The sequence below is a fragment of the Pelodiscus sinensis genome, chromosome 5 (genome assembly GCF_049634645.1).
Source record: "Pelodiscus sinensis isolate JC-2024 chromosome 5, ASM4963464v1, whole genome shotgun sequence".
Lineage (NCBI taxonomy): Eukaryota > Metazoa > Chordata > Testudines > Trionychidae > Pelodiscus > Pelodiscus sinensis.
In genome coordinates this window covers 76292289-76309402 of record NC_134715.1, presented here as the reverse complement: position 1 = coordinate 76309402, position 17114 = coordinate 76292289, and the positions used below count along the sequence as shown (strand labels likewise).

Below are 17114 nucleotides of genomic sequence, written 5' to 3'. Positions count from 1 at the left end.
AGCTCTGGAGTGCTGGGAAGAAGCAGGTGGGGTGGAGCAAGGGGCAGGGAGAGGTGGTGCTGGTGCCTCCCCCTTCTGTCACCAGTTGCCACTGTTTATATACTAATTACTTGATGCTTGTGTGTGAAATCTAACAATGTAGAAAAATGCACATTACATTATTCACTACTGTTTCAGTCTTTAATCCCATGTTTGACCTACTATCCCATTTCCCTCCTTTTGGTATAAATCTGACTGGATTTTCAAGAATACCTTTCTGCTCCTTAAAGTAAGACCTGCTTTTGTATTTTTGGTATTATTTTCCCACACATTTTCCTTTGAGCGGGGGAAGCTTGTTTGTTATACAAATATTAATCTGTTTACTATTAGCGGTAACATAGATTCTACTGATCTATAAAAGTTACAGGAATAAGAGGGAAAGCAGGGAGCAGTTAGCAGTAGAAACAGACATTCCCAGCTATGGTTAGAGCCCTGCAAATCTGCAGATATGTGTTTTATAGCCATGTTTATCTGCAGCTCATATTTCTGGATATGGATGCAGATGCAGATACAAATTGTATATGGGAAACCTTGCAAATATCCACACCTGCGGCTGTCAATGCGGATATCCGCGGCTCATTTTTGCAGCTACAGATGGGGATACAAATGATGCATCTGTGCAGGGCTCTAGCGATGATCCAGGCGGAGCTGAGACACTGCGGAAGCACATTTGCAGGGGAGCAGAAAGCTGGGAGACAGGTCTGTGCCTGGACTGACGACGAGTGACAGCGGGTTGTTCCCTGGAGCTCGCGTCAGGCCGTTCCCCCGCACTTGGAACACAGGGTCCGGGCGCGCTTTGCGTCCGCTGGGCACGCGCATCCCGCTCGCCGCCGTTTCCCTGGAGCTGCACGAGCAGGCCGGGGCCGGCGGGAGCCACGTGGTATTGCCGGGGCGCGCGGCAGGGCCGGGGAAGGGCGCCTGGGCCGTTGTGCCCTGGCCGCGCGCCCCGCTCTCGCGGTTACGTGCCTCGGCCCCGGCCCTGCCTCGCGATTGGCTCGCGGCAGGCGGAGGGGCCCCGGCGTCGAGGCGGCTCGGCTCCCCGCGGGCCCTAGCGCCGGCCGGCCGGCTGCGGGGCGGGGGTGGCCGGAGGAGGCGGGCGCGGCGCACACGCACCACGCCGCTCCGGCGGCGGCTTGTGTGGGCGGCTTAAATAGGGCGGGCGGGGCGCCGGGCTGCACTGTCCGCGCGGAGGGTGCTGCTGTTCCTAGTGGTGCCGGAGCGGCCAGGCCGGGCGGTGAGTGAGCGGCGCGGGGGTGTTTGGGCCGGGCGGGGGGGTCTGGCTTTCTGCGGCGAACCGCCGCTCCTGCCCCGCCTGGGCCTGTAGGGCGCTGCGCTGTGTCGGCTCCGGCCGCCAGGACTCCGGCTCCCTGGGCAGCTGCGAGTCTGGCTGGGGCCTCTCGCTGCGGCTGAGCGGCCGGCTGGAAAGCCCCCTTCTTCCCGCTTCCGTGCCGGGGATGCGCTAATGCTGGAGGCCACTGGGCTGGCAGGTTCCTGTCTCCGGGTGGCGAGCGTGAAAACCGGCTCTGCGCGTCACGGGATCGCTGCAGGAGAGAGGCACCAGGGAGCTTGCACGCCCCGAGGAAAAAACCTGCACTATGTGAACAAAAGAGCGCAAGCTTTGTGGGAGGGGACCTGCGTCTCCTTTTCTAGAGGAGTATTGCTCCGTAAGGGCCAGGCCCACGTCTCTGGGAATCTCCCGGGCACTGGTTAGCCGCAAGCTGGCCCTCGGTATCACAATGGCTGAGATACTGTTCTAGAAGATGTTTTGCTCAGCTTCAGTAAGAGGAGGAGTCCTAGATCCAGATCCACATCTGGTGATGTTCAATTGCCTAGTGATGCTGTCAAATTGGGATCTCAGAAGTCACTCTGAAAGTGACTCCTTGTTATTATCTGGCGCTCTAGCTGTATTGCCAATTGAATGACAAAATTCTGTGGTTCACAGGTGCTTTAAGAAAAGCCCACCAACGGATGAAAAAGACTTTTGCTGTCGCAAGTAGTAGTGTGAACAGTTCTGTATCTGCAGGAGTACTCTGCTGTGACAACAGGAACCCTGCTTCCAGGGGGTAGGAGTATTTTGTTGGCTAAAGTGTCAACTTGTCATGTTGGTAGACTTTTAGTGATGTGACCATGTCAGTAAAAGTCTGTCAAATTCAACAACCTCTGCTTCTAGCAGCACCTTAGACAACAAAACATAGATGGTGTCATGAACTTTTGTGGGCATAACCTACTTCTTCAGATGAAGATCTATAATCTCAGTAGTCCACTCAAGTCCTTGTAATAAGAGTTCCCTTTTCCTGGTATAGAGAGACACTAGAACAAGGTTAGGCAAGATATGGCTTGTGGCCTTTTGGGACCCTCAGGCAGGCTACCTGCCTGCTACAGCTGCAGGCTACTCAAAACGGCTGGCTGCTAGGTCCATATGCCTCTAGTTGCCACACATCCTGATTTCCAGCCAACAGAGTTTGTAATGATTGTGTTGTGAGCAGAGGCAGCACATGAAGTTGCTCCTGCACCTCGCGCAGAGGCATGTGTACCCAGAAGTTGGGAGCCTGTGTGAGGTCCCACTAGGCTGCTAGCTGGGAAAAGCCTAGATAAATACCCCCTGGCCAGAGCCTGCATCTGGCATTCCAGCAATAGGTCACCATCTCCACCTACCCCAGGTTTTCACCCAAACCCTTTCCAGCCCCCCTCCCTCCAGCCCCAGCTCAGACTCCCTCCTTTGCCATAATCCCTTACCCTGCAATTCCTTTTGCACCCCACCTCCTTCAGTATGATAGAAAAGTGTGGCCCTTGATCACTAAGCAAATCTTTGAAGGGGGGCCCCCCCATCAAAAATTGACCACCTCTAGTTAAACATTGAAAGGACTAGAATACATTGTGATATTAGGTACTCCTTTTCAGGGCTTGACTAAATCATCTTGCAGTTAATTTATCTCTTGGGCCCTCTGTGTGCAAACTAAAATAATGTTATAAATTTAAGCAAGTAAATAGCATGATATAGGTAACTAGATGTCTTTTACAATGGCTTAGTAATACAGCTAAGAACTTAACACTAGAACCTGAGTGCCTCATGTGGTGTATGAACTTATGCAGCATTCATTTTAACAGTCAAAGCTGTCTTGGATACATAATAAGGAAAATTAGCTTTTTAAGGGCTTCCTTAAAAGGATTGGATTAAGTTGAAGCCACTAGTTCTCAAATATTCTACCACTTTCAGAAAGCTTATCAAAGCTTAACTTTTAAAGGTTATTGTGCTTGGTCAATGTAGGATAACTTTCTGTAGGATCATGACTCTTTTAAAAAAAAAAAAGTGCAAACCACATACCTTCAGATTTCATGTTGAACCCTGACATTTGTGTAATCTCAGGATTCAAAGTAGACCCTATTGGTAATCAGGCATATTTGGATAAGAATTGGGTCCAAAGGGGTGTCTGCCGCATAGATATCTGGGGGTAGAGTCCAAGATGCAGAGGCTGGCTTCTATGATAGTTTGGACATTAACCATTCCTAAATGCCTTATCAAGCCATTCCTAAATGCCTTATCAAGCCCTATCTACTTTCCATCTACCTAGTTTGGAAAACTGTTCAAAAAGGGCTCTAGAAAACTTTCCTCTGGCTTATACTATTAAGATAAACCAGTCTCTAAACCAGTTAACATTAGTTAATGTTAATATATTTATCTGGCTGGGGGCATACTCTTGAAGTGGTTTGGCAAGAAATTTTGGACTGATACGCTTAAGCTTCAAGAGGAGTGCATCAAGTACACAGGCACACTTGAAAAACTCTCATTGTAAACAATAATAGTACCAGTTGTCCAAATAGCTTTTTTAAATGTTCCAATTAAACACATAATGTGGCTCTGTCTGGAGCTGTGCTGTTAGCCTTGCAAGTGTCAACTTCCAGCTAGTAGTCATGACAACTGTCTGAAAAGCAGCACTTACTTATTCTCAATTAAGAAAATGTTTGGACCCAGTCAAGGTTGTTTTTTTTGGGGGGGGGGGGGAAGAACAGGGAAATAAAGCTTAACTAGTTAATTGATAACAGTATACACTCAAGAATGAGCAGACAGTTGAGGGAAGGAAGAATGGAGGGGAAAGGGTACAGGCGCCTTGGGGGCTGATTCAAAGAGGCTTGGGGCTCCTGGCTGTTGCTGCTACTACCCCAGGCCCTTTAAATCCCCACCAGAGCACTGCGCTGTGCAGCTCTGGGAGGAGGGGGGGTATGCTCTGGGTAGTGTGGTGGGCTGGCATCTTGCCCAGGGGCCTACAGAGGCTGTTAGCTCCGTGACTGAACAAACATGAGCCTTCCTTGACAATTGCAGTGAATAAATTAAATCTAAATATGTTCAATTTATACATTTGGAATTTATTTTGCAACTGTAAACCAATAAATGTTAGGTTGGATTAAGGATGTGACTGCCAGTCACCCTGTAAGCATCACCCTAACTGTGTGGTGATCTACCAGGAAATGGTTAATCAGTTCCCTGGGAGCAGCGTCCCATGTGGGAATCCTGCTTAGTTGGTTAATCAGGTAAATGTTAGGTTAGCCTAACATCTAACCTAGGGACATAAAATACTAACTAGTTAAATCTGGCTCATCAATTTCATAGGGCAAAAAGTTCTTCCATTTTATCTTTCCTGGAAGCAAGGCTAATATTATTATAAAACAAAACTTGTTCTTCCAAAAGTAAGGAGTGAGATGACTTCCTAGTCCTTTTCGGTGAACTTTCCTGCTTTAGAGTAAATTTATTAGTCTACCTGTCTGGCTGCATCATAAAATATGAATTACTAAATGGGAAATGTTCATTTTTAAAACTCTGCTCTGAGGGAATGAGTACTGTTATTGTGAGCATCTTGGTCTCCTTTGCAGCTACTTCCAGCATTGCAAAAATGACAAACTTTACAGTGTGAGTGTGTGTGTGTGTGTGTGTGGGAGGGGGGGGAGGGGCAGTGGCATCAAGGAATTGTCTTGGTATCATCATAAACTTCTTGGAGTGTTTAATGATTAACACTCAGTGGAGATATGAGATGGGCCTGGATAATTCAGGTAAATAACGGACATCAAGATTTTTCTGTCCCTATTCATAGGTACACTACAGTGAAGCATGTGGTTGGCTCTACTAGCTCTTCATTACTCTGTTTCTGAAACTTTATTTTCCTCTCGCAGTGAACAAGTAAGTATTCTGGCCAATTAAGCACTATTGCTTGGGAATCTAGGTCTGCGGACCTCTGGCTGGCTGCCATGGTCTGGTTTTTCTAGCAATAGTATCTCTAAAATGTAGTCAAAACAAATGCATCTATTGCATGTAAGTAACTGCTATAGCTCCCACAAGCGTGTAATGCAATCTCTAAAAAAAAAAAGTGGTAATGCCCAGCTATGAATGGAAGAAGTTTCCATATCTTAGGAAAATTCTCCTGATTCATACAATAATAAAAACTTTTGCCCTGCTGCCCTATCTCAATCACTTCTTTTAGACGACAACTCTGAGATGTGTAAGAGAAGGATCTTACAGACTTTGACAACTGCTTCCAACCCACCCTCACCTGTCAAAATTGGTTCACTTCACAACACCAATGGCTATACTCCTATTTGCTACATTAAACAGTTGGTGCCAGTTTGTTTTCAAACAATAAGCTATGGTTCATTGGAAAAATTCCCCTTAAAAGGCTCTCGGATGTATGGGGGTTTTTCTGTTTGTTTTTTCCTCATAAACCACATATACTAGTAGCTTGTCTGTCACTGGCTGAAAATAACTTTCATATTTTACTTACCAGAAAGCAAAAGAATTATTGGCGACAAGACACTCTATCGAGGGGAGTGGTTGGCCAGAAGGGTGCACTTCTGATAGCTTAAGCCCTGTTCTGTGAAGATTTCAATGCAGGCCTATGGAGGAGAGATAATGACCTTGTCCTGCAAACCTTTCCCCTTAAATTCAGAGAGCCTACTAGCTCATACAGAACACATAATATAAGAATGGCCATGATGGGTCAGACCATTGGTCCATCTAGCCTGGTATCCAGTTGTCTGATAATGGCCAATGCCAGGTGCTATAGAGGAAATTAACAGGCCAGGCAATTGTGTTATCCATCCCCTGTTCTCCACTCACAGCATCTGACAGAGACTAGGGACCCCCAGAATACTGGGTTGCATCATCTTGGCTAATAGTTGTTTTTTCCTTAGATCACACTGCTTGCACAATAAAAGGTTGATATGGTAGGCAATAGCAATTGACTTGTGGCAAGGATTTCTTCTGGCTTAACTCAAGCTACCTTTACACTTGGGCTACATCTAGACTGGCATGATTTTCCGCAAATGCTTTTAACGGAAAAGTACTTTGTGGAAAAGCATCCATGCCAATCTAGACGCGCTTTTGCAAAAAAAGGCCTGATTGCCATTTTCGCGATCGGGGCTTTTTTGCGCAAAACAAATCTGAGCTGTCTACACTGGCCCTCTTGCGCAAAAGCTTTGCACAAAAGGACTTTTGCCCGAACGGGAGCAGCATAGTATTTCCGCAAGAAGCACTGATTTCTTACATGAGATCGTCAGTGTTCTTGCGGAAATTCAAGCGGCCAGTGTAGACAGCTGGCAAGTTTTTCTGCAAAAGCAACTGCTTTTGTGGAAAGACTTGCCAGTCTAGACACAGTCTTGCTGTAGGTGACTTAGAAGGAACTGCAATATAGTCTTAGCCCTGAGACGTGGAAGTCATTGAGTTTTCTTGTAAATAATGGTTGGAATTAGTAGACCTTACTCTTGCACTTCTATTCTGGGAATGAGAATAAGGGTAATGAACCAGTTTGCTTCCATTAAGATCTTTTTATTAATCTACTTGTATCTGTTTGTTTGAATTGTGATTTTTTTTTATTCTAAGAACTCCAGTTTAAATGCTAGAATATTAGTTTGTTACATGATTAACTTGAACTTGTTTGACTTTTTTATTTACTCTTTCTTAGATTGTAGGTGACTAGGTGTGCATAAAAAGCTAATTCTTGCACTCACATTTATCATTCAGAATATACATGATGCCTTTACATGCATACTAGTGGTCCTGAACAGTGTTTTCCTGGTACTATCAGAATGAGTAAGATAATGTGAATTTTTTTTTTTTTTTTTTTTTTTTTTTTGGTCAGTGCCTTTTTTTTTTGGTCAGAAGAGTGCTTCTATGTATGACTAGCAATAGGCTTCTACAGAACAATATTTATCTTGTGTTTTTTTGTTTTGTGAAAGAACATACTGCAAACAGAAGCTTGGGTATTGCTGCACACTACTTCAGAAGAAAGTTGTAGCTGTGTTAATTCTAATAGGCTTAAACCTCACTTCTGAAACCGCACAATCATTCATACTAAACTTCCTAATGATTGCAGAGGTGAGAACAATTAAATGTTCTGGATATCCAAAAGTAGATACTTTAATATTTAGATTGAGAAGTTAAAAATTTAACTATTTTAATATGTTGTGCTAACAGTTTCACCTGCAATATTTTAACTCTCAACAGATGTTTGGGCAGAGTTGTCATATACTGTCAGTGCTATACTATCAGACTTGAGAGCATGCTGAATTGGACACTAAGCTTTATCTTTTGGACACTACTACAATAAAGTACAGCTGCTGTTCCCATGAACTTACGAAAGCATTGCAGCCATAGCTTTATGGGCAGAATTCAGTGCCCATCTAGAATGTATTTCATAATTATACTGCTGTATAGACTGCTCAATCTGTTTAATCCTCAATGTGTGTGCGGTTTGCAGAGTGAAAAGAGAACAAATTTACTTTGCAAGGACAGGCTATAGATGTTATGAAGACTATGAAACCAACAGACCAGATTTTCAGGCACAGTGTATCAACCTGTATCACTTAAACAATCTGGCTGTAGAAGCAATATTACTAGTTCTGGGAGCCTTACATTTAGCACAAAGGCTTTTCTACCCTTTCTTCATTTGCAGAACCATAAAGGTGCAGAACCCATTTAGAAATTCAGCCTATGATATGGGGTCTGTGGCCCCATATCATAGCAATCTTATCTGAATTCTGTTTGGTTACTTTTCAGTCTAACATGTTTGATGTGGCATTTGGCGCAGTATAAGAGTGCGCTAAACTGAGGACTTCTATGGTAACTATAACACTCCTGGGTTTTGACCTACCTGTGGGGATGTTCACATACTTTCAATCAGAAAAACAGACTGCCCTTTTCTGGAATTTGAAACTCTTTATTTTCATGCTACCTTTCTATTCATGAGTTAGTAAGTCTTGCACTTGCACAGGGATCCTCTGGGGGCATGGAGCAGATGTCACTCAATTTGTAAGAGGTAGCAATGGCCAATAATACTAGAGCAAGTTTCCATTGTACTAATCCAGTGGTCCCTAATCTTTTTGACACTGGGGACCAGTAAACCCATTCACAAGCTTTTGGAGGACTGAACATTTATTTGCATATTCATTAAGCAAACGATGACTCTGCAAATTGTTGCTGGTCCTACCTGCCTGGCGGGTTGTTCCCCTGGCCCCAATCCCGGCTGCTCTGTTGGCCAGCGCCAGCTCCCCCTAGCTGCATCCAGTGCCAGGCGTTCTGCATTGGTGCACATGGTTCCTGGCTTTCTCCCTGGGTCCTAGTGCCTGCTGGATCTAGCCCTGCTGCCCGGGAGCATGCCTGGCAGAGATGCCAGGACAGTGGGCTCTCTCCCAAGAGGGCTGTACTGCCGTGCTCAGCGGTGTGAGGTGCAGCTACCCTGTCACATGGGTTAATAGGATCATGTGTGATAATTTTTCTAAGGACCAGTATTTTTTTCCAAAGGACTGGTACTGGTCCATGGACCACACTTTGGGAAATACTGTCCTAGTCAGTGAATCGCCCTTTAGCACAAGGTACTCTCTGGCAACCCCTGTGCTAGCTGTCTTGGTAAATGTAAATGCTTAGCTGTGTACACATGACAACTTACACTGGTACAAGTAGGTTGCTCAGGTGCCCCTCAAGCAACATCAGTTATACTGGTGCTTAGGTCAGTGTATGCAGCGCACTATCTGGGGAAGAACTTCTGCCAGCATAGCATCTGCTGATAGGGATAGAGTAAATGTCAGTAGGAGAGCTCCCATTGGCTGAGTGTTTGCACTAGCAGTGCTATAGTGGCACGTCTTCAATGGTGCACTGTAATCTCTTTAGTCTCTGTAAAGTAACCATAGCATTTGGGAGGAGAGGAAGAGTAGCTATTGGATCTTGTGTTTTTTCTGTAAGCAATAGAGAAGCTGGCTGCTGCTCTCCTGTTCTTGTTCGTTGCACTCTAACAATGTCTGGTTACTGATAGACAATAGAGGAGCTTTTAGCCCTCTGTAAATGGATCATTGTACCCCATGAGTGGGAGGAGCAAAGAATGGCAATATCTTGCCAATTCGGCTTGCTGCCTCAAAAGATAGTCTTTGCTGTAAATCTCAGTCTTGGACACTGCTCATTAGTTGAGTCAGAAAGGAGCTTTCTTTACCTCAGTGGTATAAGCTTTTAACAGAATTGTTATGAAGAGCTAAGGAGGACTCTTTCACAAATGGAAAGTCAGCTCTGTCAGTGTTTGCAAACTGATGCTGTTTGCCTCAAGGTAGGTAGATTACTGAGTAGGGATGTTGGATATCGGTTAACTGAATAGTGGTGTAACTGCATGAATTCTTATGTTACATAACTATTCAGTAGTCCTCAGGGGTGGGGCCAGGGAGTCCCTTGTCACTCCTTACTGCTGCCTCTTCATCAGAGGCGGAAGTGCTGGGTGGCTGTCTGGAGCCAGTCCACTAGAGGAGCCAGTTTAAAAATCAGCTCTCTTTGGAGACCAGCTTCCTGCCAGTCCGTGGGGATCTTGCTATCAGAGACCAGCCTCTCTGTGGGGAGCTCAGACCTCCCCCCACAGACAGGGGTTGCTGCCATGAAGCACACTCTGCCTGTGGCAAGCCTGGGCCTGCCACAGGCAGATGCTGCTCTGTGGGATGCAGAACAGCCTCTGTCCACAGGGAGCTTGAGGCCACTGTGTACAGAAACTTTCTTTGTGGCAGCTTCCCTCCTCCCCTGCTGCTGCCTCAGAGGCAACAGCAGGTGGGTGGAGGAGTGACAGGCAGCACTGGAGCTAGCTCCCCCCCCCAGCACTGGCTCCTGCTCCCCACTTTGCTGCCTCTGGCTACATATAGATGCAGGCTTCTTTTGGAAGAAATTTCTCTGGAAGAGCTCTTCTGAAAAAACTTCTTCTGAAAGAGCATCTAGACTGCTAAAGTGCATCAAAAAAGCTCTTTCAGAAAAAGGCTTCTTCCTCGTAGAAAGAGGTTTACCTATGTCAGAAAAACCCCTCTGTTCTTTCAAGTTTTTTCTGAAAACGCAATTAAAGTGTGAATGTAAGTGACCTTTTTTGGGGGGAAAAAAACAGCCTGTAGCGTAGATATAGCGTCTATAAGAAGTAGCAAGGCGGGGGATGCATATCATCTACAAGGTTAACCAATAAGCCTAAATTATTGTTAATCTAGGGGTGGCCAACCCGTGGCTCTCAAGCCACATGCAGCTCTTCAAAGAAGAAATTGTGGCTCCCACATCTGGTTCGTGGCTCTGAAAGGGGCAGTGTTTGTCTGTTTTGTGCAACAACTCAGCTGTATCCGGAACTACTTTGGCTCTTCATCTGTAACATGTTTTCCACTCCTGAGTTAATCGGATAGTTGACTACACATTCCTATTACTGAGTAGCTTTCAAAGAGTAAAATGAGAAGGTCTAACTTTTTTTTCTTCCTGCTAAAAACCCACTGCAAGACTAGCTGCTAATGTAGGCTAGGCTATAGTAAACATTTCTTACTGGCTACTTTATGCTACTCTAAGGGTGTTTAAAGTTTTCATAGAAGAAAAGGATCAAGAAATAAGGAATCCATCTACATGAGTTGGGGGAGGGAGACATTTCAGTAGGAAGTTTCAAATGCCACCCAGCTGATTAGCTGAGCACCTGGAACTGGCAGCATGTGTTTCTACTGGTGGTGCACATCTATACATGCCTCAAGACACATAACCAGTGCTTCTTTTGTGACGGTATGCCCCAGGACAGCGTACTGGCACCTGTTTTTCCCTGCATAACTTAAATGAATTGCATTCGCCTCAGGCATACCGGCACCTCTTCTCCTGCGGCGGCTGGGTTCCCCACGAAAGCCTGCTTGGGACATGTGGCTCTTAAAGGGGCCATGATGGCATTTTCGGCCCCCAGCGTGGCTTTTATAATTAAGTAAAGCTTGGGCTTCCTTACTCCTAATTCTCCCCCTTTAACTCCTTGACTACACTATAAGTCCTGTATGTGAATAGGCTATACATATGCACATTCTTCACCAATTAGTCAATCCCTGAAGACCAGCACCTAAGCAAAATCTGTCATCGATGTATTAGAATACATGTAGGACACATCTTGCTATTTTAAGACCAAAAGCTGCTCAACCCTAACCCTGTAGAATAAGCACAATGCAACAATAATTACTGCACTTTAAACTAGTGTTTAACTCTTCAAGTGTGGCACCTATGTAGGAGGAAAGACTAATGCCCTGTAGGAGAAAAGTACTATGAAGCTAGAAAAAACTAGCAGTAAGGCACATTCTGTAGTAGGGCTTGCTATCTAAATTCAGGTTTCTAAGTTGAGGGCTTTATTTATGGAACTTTCATTACTGTTTTCAGCTGTTACTTTAGATCAAGGGTGGTCAGAATTATTTCCCATCTCTAACATTTTAAGTTTTTAATGCTGCACAAAACTGGAGAGCAGAACTTAAAGCAACGATAGTACTTCATCAACTATTCTGACTTACTCCATCAGTGAGATGAATGAATAAGTTAGATGTTTCCAGAAATTCTCTCAAGAATACAAAAAAAAAAATCTTTAATCTGTATCTCTGTACCTAAATAGCACCTAGAGTGGGGATTCTCAAGACAACTTTTTGGTGGCCTCAGTGTGGTCACCAATGTTTGTTGGTGGCTGCTTAGACTTTTTTCTAAAATATTGCATTAGCATTGTGGGGAAATAAATATGCATGTAAACACATCCAAATCATTGTATACACATCCAAATCGTTGTAACTTATTGTTAGCTAGCAAATCTACTGTGAAAATCAATATTAATAAACATACAAGTATCACATTTCATAGCAGACTTGCTTCATTCCACGGGATAAATTATGTGCAGAATGGGAGGCAGCAAGGGGGATGGAGCTAGAAGCCCCACTACTGGGTCTGGCTATTGCATAGCTGGAACCCAGGGCTGGCGCTTGAAGCCCCTCAGCCAGAGCCTGCTACCCCACTTGTCCAATCCCAAAGCCTGGGAAGTTGGGGAACTCATAGTGCCTGCTCCTCCAGCACTGTGCCCCAGTTGTCTGCAGCGGGAGGCAGGATCCAATCCTTGCTGGCTTCCCCAGCAGCCAATATTAAGGCAGGACACCTAGGAGTAACAGGGAGAGGAAAGGGCTGCTACTCCATACTTTCTCTCCCTTGTCTCCATGAAGGAGACTGTAGGAACAAGAAATGCTGACCTAAAGGCTGTAACAGAGCAGCCATGTTAGGCCAGAAATTCTGAGTATAGAATTGTCTTACTAACAGAACAAGACTGAGAAGAAGGCATATCTTTCTTTACAGATGAGGAGATAGAGAAAGTCACTTAGCCTAAGTCAGGTCAATTCCTGAGCCCTGGTCCAGTGTCCTCATCTCAAGACCATTCTTCTCCATCCTCTTAATTGGTATTGTGAAATGCTAAATTTTCTATGGCTTTTTGCAATCTCTGGCGATCTAATTCTTATTCAAACACTTGTGGACCTCTTGTGAGCTAGGCAGCTGCCTGTGCCTAGCTGGGTACCTCATTGCAGTACAAAGATTTCAACAGACTGTAAATTGGGACCATTCTGTAGTAAGAACACCTTAATGTTAAAGGGAAGCACATCTTGGTAGCACACAACTCTGACTAGCATCCTTTGTGTAGTTTTGCTTTGTTCTAACTTAACTTTAGTGAATGTTGTGAACAGCTTTAAGCATCTAGGTAATTAACTCTACCAGCTTCTGAAAACAGAACTTGCTTGGTATAACATCAAAATATCCACTAAATTTTTCTTTAAAAAGCCTGTTGTGACTCTCTTGCGATAGGGGGCATGAGCTGGAAACAGGCACTTATGAATGTCCCTGCCACTTGAGTCTGACATTGTGTTCTTGCCAGTCGCCCTTTTGTGCAGTGGTGTGACTCCAGACTTGCTTGCCATTGGCCTGCCCTCCCTCCCCTCAGTCAAGTATGGCTTGTCTGCTAGTTACCTTTAGCCTAGTGGGCAGGAGCTGTTGGTCTCAGCATGTGACTATGGCCTGAGAGACCTTGGCTGAGAGGAAAGCAGCAGCTGAGCTGACAGCAGTACTTTTCCCCTCCCATCTCTGTAGTCTGTTCCTACTGCAGTCTGTCATTAGTATTTGATGGCAGAGAGCAAAAAAGACTCTCCAGTGCATTTTTCTGTATATAAGCAGCAGATAAAAATCAATTTCCTACGCTTATTCACTTGCCTTGCTCGACTACGTAAAACTTCTTGAAATGTCAGTTTGTTTTGCTGTGTGAACAAATATACTCTGTCATAATGGGAAATGGGATGCCTCTAACATATCTGGTGGCTCTTCATAGGTCAGTTGTGACGACAGCTCACTTCAATTAGCTGTGGAAAGTTCAGCCTAAAAGCTTAACTAGCTGGACTTGCAAGGTGGAAAATGCTGCTGCTGTTGTGTTACCAAGGACTTAAGGGGCTTGGCCACTCTCGTTTTGGCACTTGAAAGCATAGTGTTCAAATGTAGGCAAAAAACAAAGCAAAGGTCTGATTAGGCTTCTAATCCTCAGGTTAGATTCCAAATGTTGATGAAGCAGTTTTAAAACATAGCTATTTCATATGTGACACAGGCACAGTCTACTATAAGTAACTTTCCCTTGAGATAGTAATAGTTTGGTTACAGTGTAGCATGTGCCAGCAATTGGCTTAGAATTAGAGTATTTTAAAGCTCTGATCCATCTACTTTTATTTAATAAACTGGTCCTTTTGTTATCCAGAATTCATATTCACTAATAGTTGTCTATCTGAAACAGTGCAGAGAACAAAAAGTTGTAGGACAAAATGTTATCCCACCTGTTGGGGGCACATAGGGCAAGTTGAAAGGAATTGTCATATATAAAACTGTTTCTCCTATAACAGACATCTGCATAAGGAACAACCGCAACCAACCACAATGCAAGCACATGAATTGTTCAGACATCTGCGAATGCCAGAACTTGATGATGTCAGACAATATATGCGCACTCTTCCAACAAATACATTGATGGGATTTGGAGCATTTGCAGCTCTTACAACATACTGGTATGCCACAAGACCCAAAGCTCTGAAACCACCATGCGACCTAGCCATGCAATCTGTGGAAGTAGAGGTAAGCACACTTCTGTCTAGCCATGCTTAGAGCAGGCATTGTTTAAAACTTGAGGTACTACAGTGTGTAACCCCACAAGATGGCTAGTGATGCATCTATCTACACCTGCTCTCTTTGTGTATGGGAGTAAGGGGCAAGAATAAAACTTTTACATTAGGCAATTTCTGTAGGTTTGAGTTCTTCTCACTCTTGGTAGAATATCTTGAGTTCCTTGATTGCTATTAGGCTTCAGTCTAAGAATTATTTCCCTTGTAGTTTGGCTTAATGATTAGCACAAGCTTTGTCAGAACCAATAAACATGAAACCACTTTTCTTCCTTAACCACTGGGTAACTATGTCCATATACATAGTTAGTATTCTTGGACATTAAGATTTTGTTGCAGTAGTCTCTTCTCCAGGTTAGTGGCTACATAAGTATAGAGATCAAACACTTGAATATGCCTGCTGTTTGTTAGGCTTTTTATTGGCTTTCAGCAAGAGATAGGCTAGTCCTCTTTAAACTTGCACCTTATTTTTGGTAGTTTAAACTGTCTTTTTTTTTTTTTTTTTTTTAAAAGGTTGATCATCATACAAGGGGTTCTGGGCTTCTTTGAACCCTAGTGATCACTAGAGCCCTGCAAATATGCAGATGTCTGCTTTATAGCCACAGATGTGAATGCGGGTGTCCATAGTACACTTCTGAAGATGTGGATACGAATTTGGTATCCATGTACAGCTCTAGTGATCACAACACATAGCAATCCTCTCCATAGCTTTGCTTAACCCAGGATTTAGGTTATATTTAGACTAAACTAATCTTTCAGTCTAGCATAAAAATCAGGAACTTCTTGCACAGATATTCTGCCTCTAAAGAACAGTCACTGTATTGCAGGTGTTAAAGTAGCTAGAATTTGGCAACCTTAGTGCTCAAAGTCTGGATTAGACACTAGCATTCTGCTCTGCCTTTTTAAGTAAAGACACTGAGCCCCGGTCCATTTCTCTTCAGAAAGAATTCATTTTGATTACTCCTTTCCAGCTAGTTACTACTATAAGAGCTTGACCCTGACACTCTGATCCTATTTGCAATACAGAAATCTTACTACATTTAGTCATACTTTTTATGTATAGCTGAATGGAAAGCATTTTATGCAATTCTAAAAGTGCATGACTGATACTGCACTATCCTAGCTGTAAGTTTCATCTCAGGAGTATTGTCCATTGATAACTACTCCCTTAATTGTGCCTGCAGATGATCCAGGCACACTTGATATTGCCTAGTCAAACCTAGACTGACCTTTTATCTATATTTGGAGGCTATCTGAACAATAATAACGATCAGCTTGATAGCCATGCACCTTGCTTAAGTACATGCAGAATTCCACATTAGAATCTGAATGCCCAAAAACTCTTGAGGACTGGGCAGTAAAGGAATCTTTTCAAATGACAATGTGGATTATGCTATGAAGTTGCCTTTTGTAGCACTTTATATAAATCTAGATCAACTCTCTAGGGCAGTGTTTCTCAACTAGTGGTATGAGTACCCTTAGGGGTACTCAAGAGAAGACCGGGGGCGGGGTATATCAACACAACTGGAATTTGGAGAACTGAATTTTTGTTTAGTTTTACAGTGCTTTATTATTTTTGTACTCTTTACATTCAAATATTTCATTGCCTGCCTGGCTACGATTAAGTTGTTTAAACAAATGTGTTGCAATGGTAGAAAAAAGTCTGAAAACTGTAGGTACTGGGGGTACTTCATAAAATAAAAAAGTTGAGAAACAGTGCTCCTAGAGCACACTAGTGACCTCTAGTGTCTCTAATGATGTCTGATTTCATAACTCTTCCAGAAATACGGCCCACTGAGCCTTCAAATATTGGTCCGTGCCATGCATGCAACAATTGGGAGGACTGCTTCATATTTTCCAGTTGCATTCTAAGGATTGTATCATGAGTGTTCATGGGTACAACCCACCTACGAAAGCTCATGATACCATCTACGTGCTTTGTTAGCCTTTAAGGTGCTGCTAGACTATTCATAGTCTGTAACTGGAAAAACTCAACAAACTTGGCTACCCTTCTGAAGATTATAAGGATTGCCACTTGCACTACTAGCTTCAGGCAAGGTTGATCATAATAAAAGGGGATCTGTTGGGGGTGGGGGGGTTGTCTTCTATTAATGGGAAGACACAAGGCTAGCCTGTTTGCTGTAATGTTGTTGTTTATTGGATTTCTGACTAAGTTGCAGGCAGTCCTGTTTTTCTAGATTTGGGGGGGAGGGGAAGTATCTGGTGAAAGGTGCCAAGCTTTGAAGGACTTTAGGGCAAGAATTTTAAATGTGGATGTTTAAGGTGTCCAAGAGTTGTGCTCAGAACTGGTGGGGCTCGTGAGAAGATCTTTCTGGATTTCATAACTCGTTATTCTCTTTTGAAACCTCTTTGGGCTCAAACTAGCCACCAGACGCTTCATGTTATTCCTGCTTCCAATATGTCCTATTATTCTCCCAATCTATAAACATATATACAACTTTTTTAGGGTGGCGAGCATGCTCGAAGATCATCCCTGCTTCACAGTGATGAGCTGTTGACATATTACTATGACAATGTGAGAACAGTCTATGAAATCTTCCAAAGAGGCTTGGAGGTGTCAAGTAAGTCTCTTTTGTTTACTGTTCATAAAA

General features: G+C 43.8%; 1 protein-coding gene across 4 annotated transcripts in view; it reads left to right on the top strand.

The window, feature by feature from the left end:
* Nucleotides 1-1125: 1125 nt before the first annotated feature.
* Nucleotides 1126-17114, top strand: part of ACSL1 (acyl-CoA synthetase long chain family member 1) — a 60155-nt gene continuing 44166 nt past the window's right edge. The window contains exons 1-4 of one of the 4 annotated variants that reach the window (XM_075930290.1): nt 1138-1273; nt 5127-5212; nt 14230-14458; nt 16970-17084. In XM_075930290.1, the coding sequence (XP_075786405.1) occupies nt 14264-14458; nt 16970-17084 (310 nt within the window). In that variant the 5' untranslated portion in view covers nt 1138-1273; nt 5127-5212; nt 14230-14263. Of the gene's footprint in view, nt 1274-1981; nt 2103-5126; nt 5213-14229; nt 14459-16969; nt 17085-17114 lie in introns of those variants that run through there. The other 3 variants (XM_075930288.1, XM_075930291.1, XM_075930289.1) reach the window with 3 other exon arrangements.